We start from the raw sequence: 13,274 nt of genomic DNA, 5'->3' as shown, positions 1-13,274 counted from the left end.
AGGACAGACTGAGGGACACACTGCTGCACATCATCTGTGAGGCTTTGCACCCCTGATGATCCACCGGGACAAACTCAACAGTGTGTGAGGAAGAGGAGGAGGAAGAGCCAGCAGCAGCTGACAGATGGAGAGAATAGACAGACTGTTCCCTGTTTGTGAAGGACTGCTAGAAAAGTTGAAAATAACTAATTGTCTGTCCTGAATCAGTCTTATTAGGTAATGTTCAAATCATTTTATCATTCCAGTGTTTTCAGTGTGGGAGAAAGTACTCAGGGCCTTCAAGTTACACACTATGAAAGGCAGCAACAAGTGTAATATTCAGAAACCTAAAGTATGTATCAGCAGCAGAATGGAGCTAAAAATTAATGTTTGTTTCATTTCTATGAAGCTTTGAGTATTTTGGATTAGTAGCACTGCTGTGTTTGTTGCATCATATTGCTGTAATTGTTTATAAGCTTTATATATTCTGAGGTAAGTTGATCTATAGTGTTACATCATATTCTATAAGGATGTTATGCATTTGTATACTTTCTGCCCAGTTTGACCCATTTAGCAGAAGCCAGCCTGTTTAAGGCTCTGATATCTATTCTGTATGACTTAAAGCAGTTATGACATGGTCTGATTTTCTCACCCAATAAAGGAATATTTCATATATCAGTCTACTCTTCATTTTATCAGAAACAGTTATCACAGCTTGTACATTTTCTTTTTATAAATATATGTAAGCAATGAGCCAAATTTAGTAATGCCAACTTACTGAAGGAACAACATATATATATATGATACACCTATATATGCACTGTCAAAGATACTTGTCTTTGAGTGAAGATTTAAGGTGATAAGACATATAAATAACTGCAACTTGAAGTGTTTTGGAGTTCCCTTTCAGTCGATTCACTCGGTACAACACATAAGTATGGGATATCACGCCCTCGCGTGTCCTGGCTGAAGAAACCTTTATTCACGCCTTTACGGCAGATGACGTGTGATGACACGCGCAAGGCCCCGCCCGCACATATAGCCGCTGCCATCACCGTCATCCCTCAGTTCTTACGCTCTTCACCTCGCTGAGAACACCTCTGCTGAGTTGGGCTAGCTAGCTACTGCTAGTTAGCTCCGTTGTCTGCCAACTTGAACCTAGCTTAACTGCCCCTGTTGGTGTTAGCCTCCACCGCCCAGCTGGTGCGTAGGCTGCCCGCGGAGCGCTATTTTCAAGTTTTTCTTGTGCAGCGTTTCGCTTTGCGTTTTGGGAATGGACTCCAAACCGAAGCGAGCAAAGCAGAAATCTTCTGTTCGCCCCTGTCCTCAGGGATGTGGTTTCTCTTTGCACGACAGCGACCAGCACGATGCCTGCCCTGTCTGCCTGGGGATCGTCCACGCTAGGAGAGCGTTGACGGAGCCCGAAGCTTGTGCGTTTTGTCGCCAGCTCCGACGCTCGACCCTGGAAAGACGGGTGACGTTTGTGGAAAGAGTGCTGGGACGCTCGGCTGTCGCACGGCATGACCCTCTTCTTTCCGAGTCTGGAGCCCCGGCTTCGTCCGAGTCCGAAGACGAAAATTTTCAGGTCGATGTCCCCGCGATTAGCTGGGCTGACCACAGGGAATACGTTGACGGGTTAGCCGATGACGGACCGGAACCATGCAGGAGCGCTGACGGGCTTCAGCCTGGGTTGAAGCCCGCCAGCGCTCCCCAGGAAGACGATGACGTGCTGGACATCGGCCTGGACATCCATGGTTTGTCGGAGGATGAGCAGGAGAGCTCATTGTCGACCCAATATGCCGCCGCTGCTGCGCCGGTCGGCCACGATGACACCTCTCTTTTCTCCCTGTTTCGCCGTGCCGCTGAGAAGCTGCAGGTGGACTGGCCCTCTCCTCCACCAGCTCGGAAGCCGTCGCGGTTTGCGGGTTTTTTCCTTCCACCGGAGCCCGCAACGGCCAAAAACTGCCTCCCCATGTTCCCAGACTTTCTCTGCGAGCTAACAGCGTCATGGGACAAACCTCTGTCTACCCGCGTCACTGTGCCCGGCTATGGACAGTACATGGAATTGGACGGCGCCGAGGGAGCTGGTTTAGCTAACCCACCCCCTATGGAGCCGTCTCTGGCTGCTTATCTGGCCCCGTCCCATAACCATGGTGTCGGTGGCCCCGCAACTCTGCCGTCCAAGCACTGCAGATTCTCGGCCTCGCAGCTGGAGAAGATTTATCGGGCTCAGGCCGGCACCGCTCGAGCCATGAGCTCCGTCACCATGCTCCAGACGTACCAAGCAATGTGCCTGGCGGAGCTTGGATCGCTGGTTCCGGAGGACAGCCCGCTGTCACCTCTTCTTAACGAGGTTAGAGTCACCACGGATTACATCCTCCGTGCGTCTCGCTGTGCAGCGCTCTCCCTGGGCAGAGGGATGGCTTCGACAGTGGTGGCGCAGAGGCACCTGTGGCTGACCCTCTCCGACGTCCCTGATAGAGACAGAGCTGTGTATCTGGACGCACCAGTGTCTGCGGCTGGGTTATTCGGACATTCACTTGAAGCCATTCAGGCTAGATTCGATCTGAGGAAGAAGCAGACGGAAGCTCTGCGCGACATCATCCCCAGACGCCAGCCCCAGCCCAAGCCCACTGCTAGCTCTCACAGGCCCGCCGCTCCTCTGACAGCTGGCAAGAGACCGGCGCCCACTGCTGGAGTGGGAGGGCCGCCGGCGAGAGCACGTACTCCGGCCCGAGCTCCACGCCAGTCGGCCTGGGGCAAAGGCCCTCCCCCGGGCCCCCGACGGGACCCGACGCCCAGGAGGAAGAAGCCTCAGCCCTCCTAGCTGTGATTGCGAGTGGGGAAGGGATCCGGCAGCAGGGAGACGCTGCTCTTACCCCTCTGTTGCCGCACAAGAGGTGCCGCTTAAGTTCTGTTCAGGTTGTCAGCCCCAGAAGGCGCTGCACTTCCCTATCGCGGTCTCCCAAGCACATAACCCCTGCACACGGTTCAGATGTGTTGAATGTTCAAGCGACCACATCGAGTGTTCCCGCTGTTTTTCATTGTTATGCCCCGGAAAAGGTGCACCCAACAAAATGTATAAATGTACATGTTCCCATGTTGCAATCAATAAAGAGTGTTGTTTACTCTCAAACAATCTCAAATGCTCAACCTGCAGGCGAAATGAGCCAGGTCAGGCAGGGGATGCAGTCCCCTGCAGACACACTGGGGGGCGACGGCGCCCCGCCGTCAGTGCTGCAGGCCAGCCGGCTGGCTGCTCACTTCCCTCAGTGGCGCGCTTGCGCCCCCTCTCCGTGGGTGCTGCAAACCGTTGCCATGGGTTACCGGTTGCAGTTCCGGGTCAAGCCGCCTCGTTTCCAAAGAGTCGTGAACACGATTGTCAACCCCGAGGCAGCCTTGGTACTCAGAGAGGAAATACAGGCGCTATTACAGAAGAGAGCAATACGGGTGGTCCCCGCTTCGGAGACGGACAAAGGTTGGTACAGCCGTTATTTTGTCATTCCGAAGAAAGGGGGAGGGCTTCGTCCCATCCTCGACCTGCGAGTCTTGAACACGTACCTGCGAACGTACAGGTTCAAGATGCTAACACTCAGACAGCTCCTGAGTGCAGTCGGCCCGGGAGATTGGTTTGCGACAATCGATCTAACAGATGCTTATTTTCATGTCGCTATACACCCGAAACACAGGCAGTTTCTGAGGTTTGCATTCGAGGGCGTAGCCTACGAATACCTAGTGCTGCCGTTCGGGCTGTCGCTCGCTCCCCGCACCTTTACGAAATGTGCCGAGGCAGCGCTAGCGCCCCTCAGGAAGAGGGGCATCCGCATCTTGGCCTACCTGGACGACTGGGCTCTCGTGGCTTGCTCCAGAGAACAGGCGGAGACGCAGCTGTCGCGGGTTCTGTCACACATTCAGACACTGGGGTTCTCTGTGAACTTTCAGAAGAGCTCGCTAATCCCAGGTCAACAGATCGCTTTTCTCGGTCTGGAAATATGCTCTCTTTCCAGCCGCGCACGGTTGTCAGAGCACAGAGTGGCCGCGTTTCATCGCTGCCTCGCTCAATTTCAGCTGGGACGCAGACTGCGTTTCCAGACGATATTGCGCTTGTTGGGCATGATGGCATCTATGATCGCCGTAGTGCCGCTTGGGCTGTTGAAAATGAGAGCGTTTCAACGCTGGACTCTCTCTCAACGTTTGTGTGCTTCGCGTCACCTCCGGAGGAGGCTGCCGGTAACTGCGTCTTGCATGCTAGCTCTCCGTCCTTGGAGGGAGCCCGGGCTACTGCACCAGGGCTCTCGGATTGGGAGGGTGTTGTTTCGCAAGGTGGTGTCCACAGATGCTTCCCTAAGTGGGTGGGGAGCGCTGTGCGAGGGTGCGTCAGTGAGAGGGATCTGGTCCGCGGCTCAGCGCCAGCTGCACATCAACCACTTAGAGCTGTTAGCAGTGTTCTTAGCTCTAAAGTGTTTCCGTCCAGTCCTGCAGGGCCAGCATGTCTTAGTCAGGACGGACAATTCAACAGTGGTGTCTTATATAAACAGGCAGGGAGGAACACGCTCTCTTCCCCTGTTGCAGCTGTCTCGCTCTCTGCTGTTATGGTGCAGTGTTCATTTTCTGACTCTAAGAGCCACCCATGTCCCGGGCCACCTGAACCTGGGGCCGGACCTTCTCTCCAGGGGGGGTCCTCTGGTGAGAGAATGGAGGTTACACCCTTCAATAGTGGCTCAGATTTGGGATCTATTTGGCGAGGCGCAAATAGATCTTTTTGCTTCCAGGGTGAATGCTCACTGCCCCCTGTACTTCTCCATAATCGACCACGATGCACCCTTGGGCTTGGACGCGCTAGCGCACCAATGGCCAGACGTGCTCCTGTATGCATTTCCCCCAGTGGAAATGATATCTCCAATTCTGGAGAGGGTGCGTCGGCATTCCCTCTCTCTGATCCTGGTGGCCCCTTGGTGGCCCGCGAAGTCGTGGTATGCAGAAATAATCAGCCTGCTTGCAGCAAGTCCTTGGCAGCTTCCTCTCCGCAGGGATCTCCTCTCTCAGGCGGGGGGGGAAGTGTTTCATCCGCGCCCGGATCTGTGGCACCTTCATGCTTACCTGCTGAGAGGTTAAACTTGGTTGCTAAGGGTCTGCCACCTAGTGTGGTAGCGACGATTCAGAGCGCCAGGGCCTCGTCTACTAGAGGCTTGTACGCTTACAAATGGCGAGCCTTCGAGCGATGGTGCCAGGACCGCCACACTCTCCCATTTCAGTGCTCTATTGTGGATGTTTTGACATTCCTGCAGGAGCTGTTGGATAAAGGCCTTTCGTTTTCGACGATCAAGGTTTATTTAGCGGCTATATCTGCTTGTCATATCGGTTTTGACGGGGTGACACCAGGTGCGCATCCCCTCGCCGTGCGTTTTCTGAAAGGGGTTCACCGGCTGAGGCCCGTGCTTAAGTCCAGTGTCCCTGCTTGGGACTTGTCTTTGGTGCTGGAGGCCCTTTGTGGCCCTCCGTTTGAACCCGTTGAGTCGGTAGATATGAAACTTCTTTCGTATAAGACCGCATTACTTCTCGCTTTGGCCTCGGCGAAGCGAGTGGGGGACCTTCATGCGCTGTCTGTGCATCCTGCCTGCACACAGTTTTCTCCTGATGGCCGCAAGGTCGTATTGCGTCCGAATGCCGCCTATCTTCCCAAGGTCATGCCTGCATCTTATAGTTCAATGGAGTTTGAGTTGCTGAGCTTTTGCTCCCCTCCTTTTGAATCTGAGGAGCAGAGGAGGGTGCATTCTCTTTGTCCGGTGCGTGCGCTACGCACCTACATTGAGCGCACTCGGGATGTGCGGTTGTGTGACCAGTTGTTTGTCTGCTTCGCTAATCCGAATAGAGGTAGAGCTCTGTCCAGACAGAGGCTGTCCCACTGGATTGTAGAAGCTATCTCGCTGGCATACAGCACCGGAGGTTTTGCGTTGCCCCACGGGGTGGGAGCTCATTCCACCAGGGGGATGGCGACCTCATGGGCTCTTTTTAGAGGGGTGCCTGTGGCTGATATTTGTGCAGCGGCTAATTGGGCGTCGCCGCACACTTTTGTGCGGTTTTATCGGTTGGACGTTACAGCCCCTTCGGTGGCTCATGCTGTCCTTTCTGCTGGGTCCACCACTCACTGAGGATGTGGTGGTCCCGTTCCGGTTCGGTGGCTGCTCTGCGGGGCGTGTATATAGGTCCCATACTTATGTGTTGTACCGAGTGAATCGACTGAAAGGGAACGGTTAGTTATGTCTATAACTTCTGTTCCCTGAAGGAGAGGAACGAGGTACAACACAGGGTGGCCCCACTGAGCAGTTGGCTCGGTGAAGAGCGGCTATCGAACTGAGGGATGACGGTGATGGCAGCGGCTATATGTGCGGGCGGGGCCTTGCGCGTGTCATCACACGTCATCTGCCGTAAAGGCGTGAATAAAGGTTTCTTCAGCCAGGACACGCGAGGGCGTGATATCCCATACTTATGTGTTGTACCTCGTTCCTCTCCTTCAGGGAACAGAAGTTATAGACATAACTAACCGTTTGTACATGTTTTGGAGTTTGCATGTGTTTTTTAGTTTGCAAGTGTTTTGGATTTTGCAAGTGTTTTGGAGTTTGTACGTGTTTTGGAGTTTGTACGTGCTTTGTCTCTAGGGGCCACCGTAGAAAATAAAATATTTTTTCTTTGTTTCTATGGTACTAAAAGTATAAAAAATTACCATATAGATATTTTTACAGGAGATACTGACTAAGGCACCATGTGCAATGGCAGTGGCAAGTACAGGTGCATCAGTAACCCAAAGACCAAAATGTAAAAACTTGTGCAAGCGCCTCAAAGACAGGCATCAAAATCTGTTACAAAGAATTCAGGCTGACATGTTTTCTGCTCCTAATCATATATTGACATGTTCATTTGGGAACATAATACCACAGTTGTTCTATGTATTGTCAGCTTCATGCGTTGCTGGCAAACTCCACACGCATCACCCACAAAGCCTATTATCATCTTAACATGACCATAAATTGAATGAATTTGTTCTGCCCCTTTTGTGAGAACATTTGGACTTGAAGTACAGTGAAACGGTGGGCTTTAATGTGGGAGAGCAGCCACATGCTTTATCTTTTTATTCAGCAAAAGTTTAAATAGATTCATGCTGAATTATTTTTTTTAAAAGACCACAACCCAGGGCTGATATGTGCCAGTGGAACAGGCCAACACAGGTGATGGCCAGTTACAGATGCCTTACAGCAAAGCCAACTGTTATTGCTAGTGTGTAAGCATTTAAAGAAATTCCATTATACTGCTAAAAAACAGACAACCAAGCTACTTAGGTGCTTGTAAATGAACTAACTGTGAATAAAGGCTGGTTAAATAGGCTGGGAGCATCCAGGCGCTATCTGCAACAGGTGCAGATGGTGAGAGAGCAGTTATGGGGTGTGTGATCTGCTTGCTGGGCAAAAACAGACCTGCTGTTTGCCCTCCCCTCAGGCCTCTTTGTGTGTCTCTTACCCTCTCCCTCTCTCATTTTATCACCCTCCCCCCCTCATCTTAGCAACAGTAGCAACAGCCTGTGTGTTGTCTGTACATTTCTCTATGTGTTTGTTTGTTTGTCTGTGTTTACTTCGCAACAGCTGGATGTGGTTTGTTGTCTTAAACCAGACTATGGGAATCGTCATTGCTGTGAAGACGCACACAGACAGAGAGCATAAAAGAGAGGTGTTGGCACCGTATTTTGCACTTTAGCAAACAGGGAGCATAAGGTGAACATGAGCACACATACTGTTCTGTTATCAACAGCAGTGCAAATTCTGTTCTCTGGTCCCCCAGGACAGGAACCTGTGCCGGCAAAAAGCAGAACATCAGAACCAGAAGTGTTCTGCTTTTATAGGTCTGTGTGTGACTGTGGTAGAGCGACAGAGAGAGAAAAAGAGGGAGAGGGAGAAAGAGAGACAGCACAGCATACTGTGATCCTTAATAAGTGCACTCAGTGTATGATACAAATTCCTACAAGGTGGAGATAAATACACAGCTGTCCCCGCCCTCCCTCCACATCCTTCGTTCTTTCTTTCTCCTGTCCTCCTACACATCCTGGCTCTTTCATGTGCAAAGCAGATGGAGTCAATTGACATGCTAATGAGACAAGGGCTGCTTCACAGCAGTCCTGGAGCCACAACACCACACGCGCACGTTTATATACAGTGACTTGGATATCGGCGTGCACTTTTGAGGGTTTCCCCCCCCACCGCACACACACAAACATACACGCACACAAAGACGCATGACTACCTGACTACTTATCCGCACAAAAACAAGCAGGCGTATGCGTCATTAAAAAAAAAATGTATATCACTTTTGAATAAATTGAGATACAACAGTCTTTGTTGGTGGGCTTGGACCCCACTGAAGCGTGTGTCTTTGTGAGGGGTAAGGTATATATTAGTCTGTGTAATCACAGCAACCTGCAAATTTTACTCTGTGTGCAGAATGACTGTGATTAGTATGAAATTAATATAAAACAAATCTGGAAACAAAACAAGAAACATTTGATGCTAAAGTGGACATCACGAGAACCATGACTCTTCCCAGTTGGCTTTTTACAGTGCTGGGGCTGCAGGGAGAGCACAAGAGAGCAAGGATAGGAGAGAGATACATGTGTGGTGATGATCAGACAAGTAAACTTCCAGCATACAGTACTGTTGTGTGGTTGTAATCTCCTACACATCTCCTTCCCTTTAAAGATAACTATGTTTATTTACCTCTAACGTGTATGTATGTATGTGTGTGTGGTGGTGTCGTTATCATCCTGTAATTGCAGTAGCCACCCAAGGACTCCTTGTAACTGACAGTAGTTTGCACTACCGCCTAATGTCAAAAGGTTCTTGGGGTTGAATCACTGGATGGCTGGGGCCTTTCTTTGTGGGGTTTTCATGTTCTCACTGTTTCTTAAAACTCTGGCTCTGTCCAAATACATGCATGTTAGAATAATTGGTCATTCTAAATCGACTGTAGGTGTGAATGCTGGTATGGCTTTCTCTCTCAGCCAATACTAATAGGAGATTTTTTGGAGCACTTACAGAGGATTTATACTTCTGTTTTAAATATACACATCGTAACTGCAAACCACCTCGAAGCCCTACCATATAACCTGTGCTGTAACCTGACATGTACGTTTGTGGAAATTTAACTGTACGATGGCATCAACACAGCCCTAAATGCTTGTTTATGGCCACCTAAGTAGTGTTTGATTCCTTCTGCGCATTTCCAGCTACTTTTTAGCCACAGTTTTAGGATGGATCAGTGAGCCAAGATCATCTGCCCAATACAAGGACTCACATAGGTCAGCAAATTCCTGGCAGGAGATTGCAGAAACTAGCAGAATGGACATGAGGAGGAATTTACAGAAGAAGTGGAAAATTTTAAGGGACCAGGATGCTTGCCTATTTAAAAATGACCACAACAAAGGGCAGGTACCCAGAAGGGGAAAAAATTCCCAGCATTTTATTTGCAAAACGTGTCCCAGCAAAACGTGTCATGGCTAGCACCGTGTATAAAACACTGGGACATTACCACAAGCTAATTAACAAATAAAAGAACACGCAAATGCACGAATGCTGGTAACTGTGTCAGCACAGATACACCACAGAAGTCTAAATCAGACATTACTTTCTGCAATGCTTGATCATTACCGTTGCACTTTGATAAGGCAAATAGTAACTCAATCTATCGCTTACTAATGTGGCAACATAGTAAGAGTCTCCAGCAACAGTAATGCTAAGAGAAAACCAGAGGTCTGATCTTTGTATTTTATCACTTGCACGACAATTAGCACTGTGTGTGAATATATAAGTATATAATGTAGTACTGACTCTGTGTCTTCAGTAGAACATGTTATACCAATGTTACTGGGTCAATGCACTGAGTAGCACTTGAAGCCAGATTAACAGGTGACATTTATGAGGGTGGGAGTGTGCACGCTAGACTGGCAGAGGCGGGAACTGAATGATTTAGAGCAGACAGGAGTCAACTGCTCCCACTACTCCCCACCAGAAAGGGCAGGCTTTATAGCCAGATCCTGATATATGCCTTTGCACGCAGCAACTCTTATTTAGGAGCCCCCTGTTGAACCCCCACCCCCACCCCACCCCCCACCCCTTGCCCAGTCTTCACCAGCTCACTGTTTATGAACTTATTAAAAGACTGATTTAGTTGTTATTCACAGGTTAGTTACATTTTATTGGAAATCTAATGAACTAACTATATCTGCCCTGTTCCCACATTCTCTCATTGATATGTTGTTTTTAGACTGGTAGTCTGTTTATTCGCACAGTAATCTGATTTTGATTTGAAATTCGATAGTGAAAGGCATGTCTCAGTTGGAATTAAGTAAATGACTATGACTAATATTTTCTCAACATAAAATCACACCAGAACCAAAAGATAATTAGTTTACAATAACATGATATGTAAAAGAAAAGAAACTTTAAAGAAAGGCAGCACCTGTGAATAATAATTTTTTTGTTGATCAATATACTTAATCATTTTTATCAGCTGTTAGTAAAATTGCATCACCATATAAATCAATTAAAATACAAATTTTCTTTTTTGAAAAAACACTCATGTGAACTAATAGCAGGAAACTGAGGCTATAATTCACATGGATTCACCAACATTGGACAACAGAAGATTGGAAAAAGCTTTCTCTAATCTGATGACTCTCGATTTCTGTTGCGACATAAAGATAATAGGGATGTAAACATGAAAGCAAGGATCCATCCCGCTACAACAGGCTACGGTTGGACTTGGACTTTATTTTCTCTGCACATTCTGGGTCCCTTAGTACCAGCTAAGCATCACTTAAACGCCACAGCCTTCTTAAGTATTGCTGACCATGTCCATCCGTTCATGATCACAGTATACCCATCTTCTGATGGCTGCTTCCAACAGGAAAATGCAATAATATCAAAGAGCTCAAATAATCTCAAACTCTTTTCTTCAGTATGAATTCCCTGTACTCAAATGGCCTAAACAGTCACCAGATCTGATCCAATAGAGCATCTTTGGGATCTGGTGGAAAGAAAGAATCACTTCATGGATTTGCAGCACTTGTGTGATGCTGTAGTGACAATATGGACCAAAATGTCTGAGGAATATTTCCAGCTTACTGAATCTATGCAAGAGATTGGCCATTGAGTGTTTATGAACTAACAAGATGTGGGCAGCACAGTGGTGTGGTGGCAGTGCTATTGCCCTACAGCAAGAAGATCCTGTGTCTGTGTGGGTTCTCTCACACTCCACAGACATGCATGTTAACTAAACTGCCTGTAAGTGTAAATGCGAATGGTTGTCTGTCTCTCTGTGTCAGCCCTGTGACGAAATGGAGAAGTGGAAAAAAACAGATGGATGGAAAATGTGTGATTTACTTCCTTCTTTTCTATATGTCACGGTTCTGGGTCCGTGGGACCCAGTATTTTGAGTTTATTATGTTTTGGTGCAATTTTGCATCAGGGATTGTTTTCTTGTTCTCTTGTTGTGTTAATGATGATGATGATGATTATGATGTCTATTATTAGAGTTCCATGTTTCTGTTTATCTGGGTTTAAGATGTGGGTTTAGTTTCATATGTCATTTCCTGTCTGTCTCTCGATGTCGAGCCTGCATGTGATGTTTTATTGTGAAGGTCTGCGTCTCATGTGAGTGTGTTCAGTTTTACCTCTGTCTCGTCTTACTGATTGTTCCCAGCTGTGTCCACCACCTGTGTGTAATTCCCGTGTTTCTCTGTGTGTATTTAAGTCGTGTCCTCCGTCATTGTAGTTGCTGGTCCGTCTGTGTAACCACCGTGTCTCGCTCGTGTGTTCACCCTGCTGTCTATCATCGTCTGCCTCTGCTCGCCCTGCTTCATGTTCATGTTCTGGTTTCTGCGCTATAGTTTAGTTGTTTCCCAGTATAATTTAGTTCGAGCTCCATTTGCTGTTTGTCCTTATTTTGTGCTCAATAAACCACCTGCTTTTTATTTGTTTTTGTTTCTAATGTCTCTGTAAAGCACTTTGAATCACTTTGTTGTTGAATTGTGCTATACAAATAAACTTGCCTTGCCTTGCCTCACTTCAATGTCTTTCTTAATATTTCTTACACACTTTAATCTGCATCTTTAAAAATTCATTCAACATACTGGTGGCACCAGGTAGTGATTGCTGGGCTCTTGCTGTTAGGAGAGACTATCTTTATTTATTTATTTTATTTTTTTAATCCCACAGGACATAGGAGAGGCCTAATGTGTTGCATACTCTCTCAACAACCGCACAGACATCAAAGGTATTTTACTTCAGCCCTCCATGCTTCTGATGTTTTTCTTTTTTAGCCAATATCTGTAGTTGTACCATCGTCTTCACCAATTCCAGTGTCACACCTGTTTCCAATTCTTTACACCCATTGGTCTCTTTGAACTAATTCATTTCATACACTTTCCCTGCTAAATCAAAAAGATCCTAGAATGACTAAAGCCAAATGAGTCATAGTGCATGTTTGTGTGTGTGTGTGTGTGTGTGTGTGTGTGTGTGTGTGTGTGTGTGTGTGTGTGTGTGTGTGTGTGTGTGTGTGGAGGGAGGGAGGGATGGTGTGTGTAGCTAGTGATTGGATGAGCCAGATGACAATACAGAAAGGCGTAGGTGGAGGGCAGAGGAGTGTTAATTTATGACTAACACTTAGACATAGGATCAATTGCCAGTAAATGTCTATAGGCTCAGAGCGGAGAAGACTTTAAAGCAGGGAATGCTTCAGGCATAAATGGCTTAGAGATACTTCGAATAATCCCATCCTCTGCCATTGTAGACAATGCATTTATATTTTTGGTTTTCATTTCCCTTTTATATTGCGGCATCTTAGTTTTACAGTTTATGACATGCCCCCAAATAACTGCGCTGCTTGTTTAAATTGAAAGGTTATTAAAACAACTGTAATGTGAAATGAGCTTTGGAAAAGTATAAGATAAAAAATGTTTATTATCAACCTGTCTCACTCCCAGTGCTGTTCTTAAAAACTAAGTGGATATCAGCTGTTTTCTGAGTCATCTTTTTTTGCTATGATCAAACAGACCCCGGTGTGCAGATTGTTGACTCTGAACAAAACCTTTGGGAATGTGGATTTGAAACATTATCCAGCACTGGACCGGGCAATGAGCACATTATCCAGGCTTTCTATCAGCACTCATTAGCTTCATCATCAATTTAATCCATGCCTTGGACACCACACAAAGGTGGAAAAAAATGACAAGAGTAAAACATTAAAAAACA

The 13,274-nt window shown here is 47.4% G+C and overlaps 1 protein-coding gene across 1 annotated transcript; it reads left to right on the top strand.

Moving 5' to 3' along the window:
* The first annotated feature begins 1,252 nt into the window (after positions 1–1,252).
* On the top strand, positions 1,253–5,388 carry LOC143414305 (uncharacterized). Its single transcript, XM_076878415.1, has 2 exons — positions 1,253–2,607; positions 2,649–5,388. Exons 1-2 carry the CDS (start codon positions 1,253–1,255, stop codon positions 5,092–5,094), a joined length of 3,801 nt encoding a protein of 1,266 aa, XP_076734530.1. The 3' UTR covers positions 5,095–5,388.
* The last annotated feature ends 7,886 nt before the right edge of the window (positions 5,389–13,274 follow it).

The sequence above is a fragment of the Maylandia zebra genome, linkage group LG20, assembly GCF_041146795.1.
Source record: "Maylandia zebra isolate NMK-2024a linkage group LG20, Mzebra_GT3a, whole genome shotgun sequence".
NCBI classification, from domain to species: domain Eukaryota; kingdom Metazoa; phylum Chordata; class Actinopteri; order Cichliformes; family Cichlidae; genus Maylandia; species Maylandia zebra.
The sequence above is the reverse complement of the archived record's forward strand: the minus strand, read 5'-3'. Positions and strand labels throughout refer to the sequence as shown.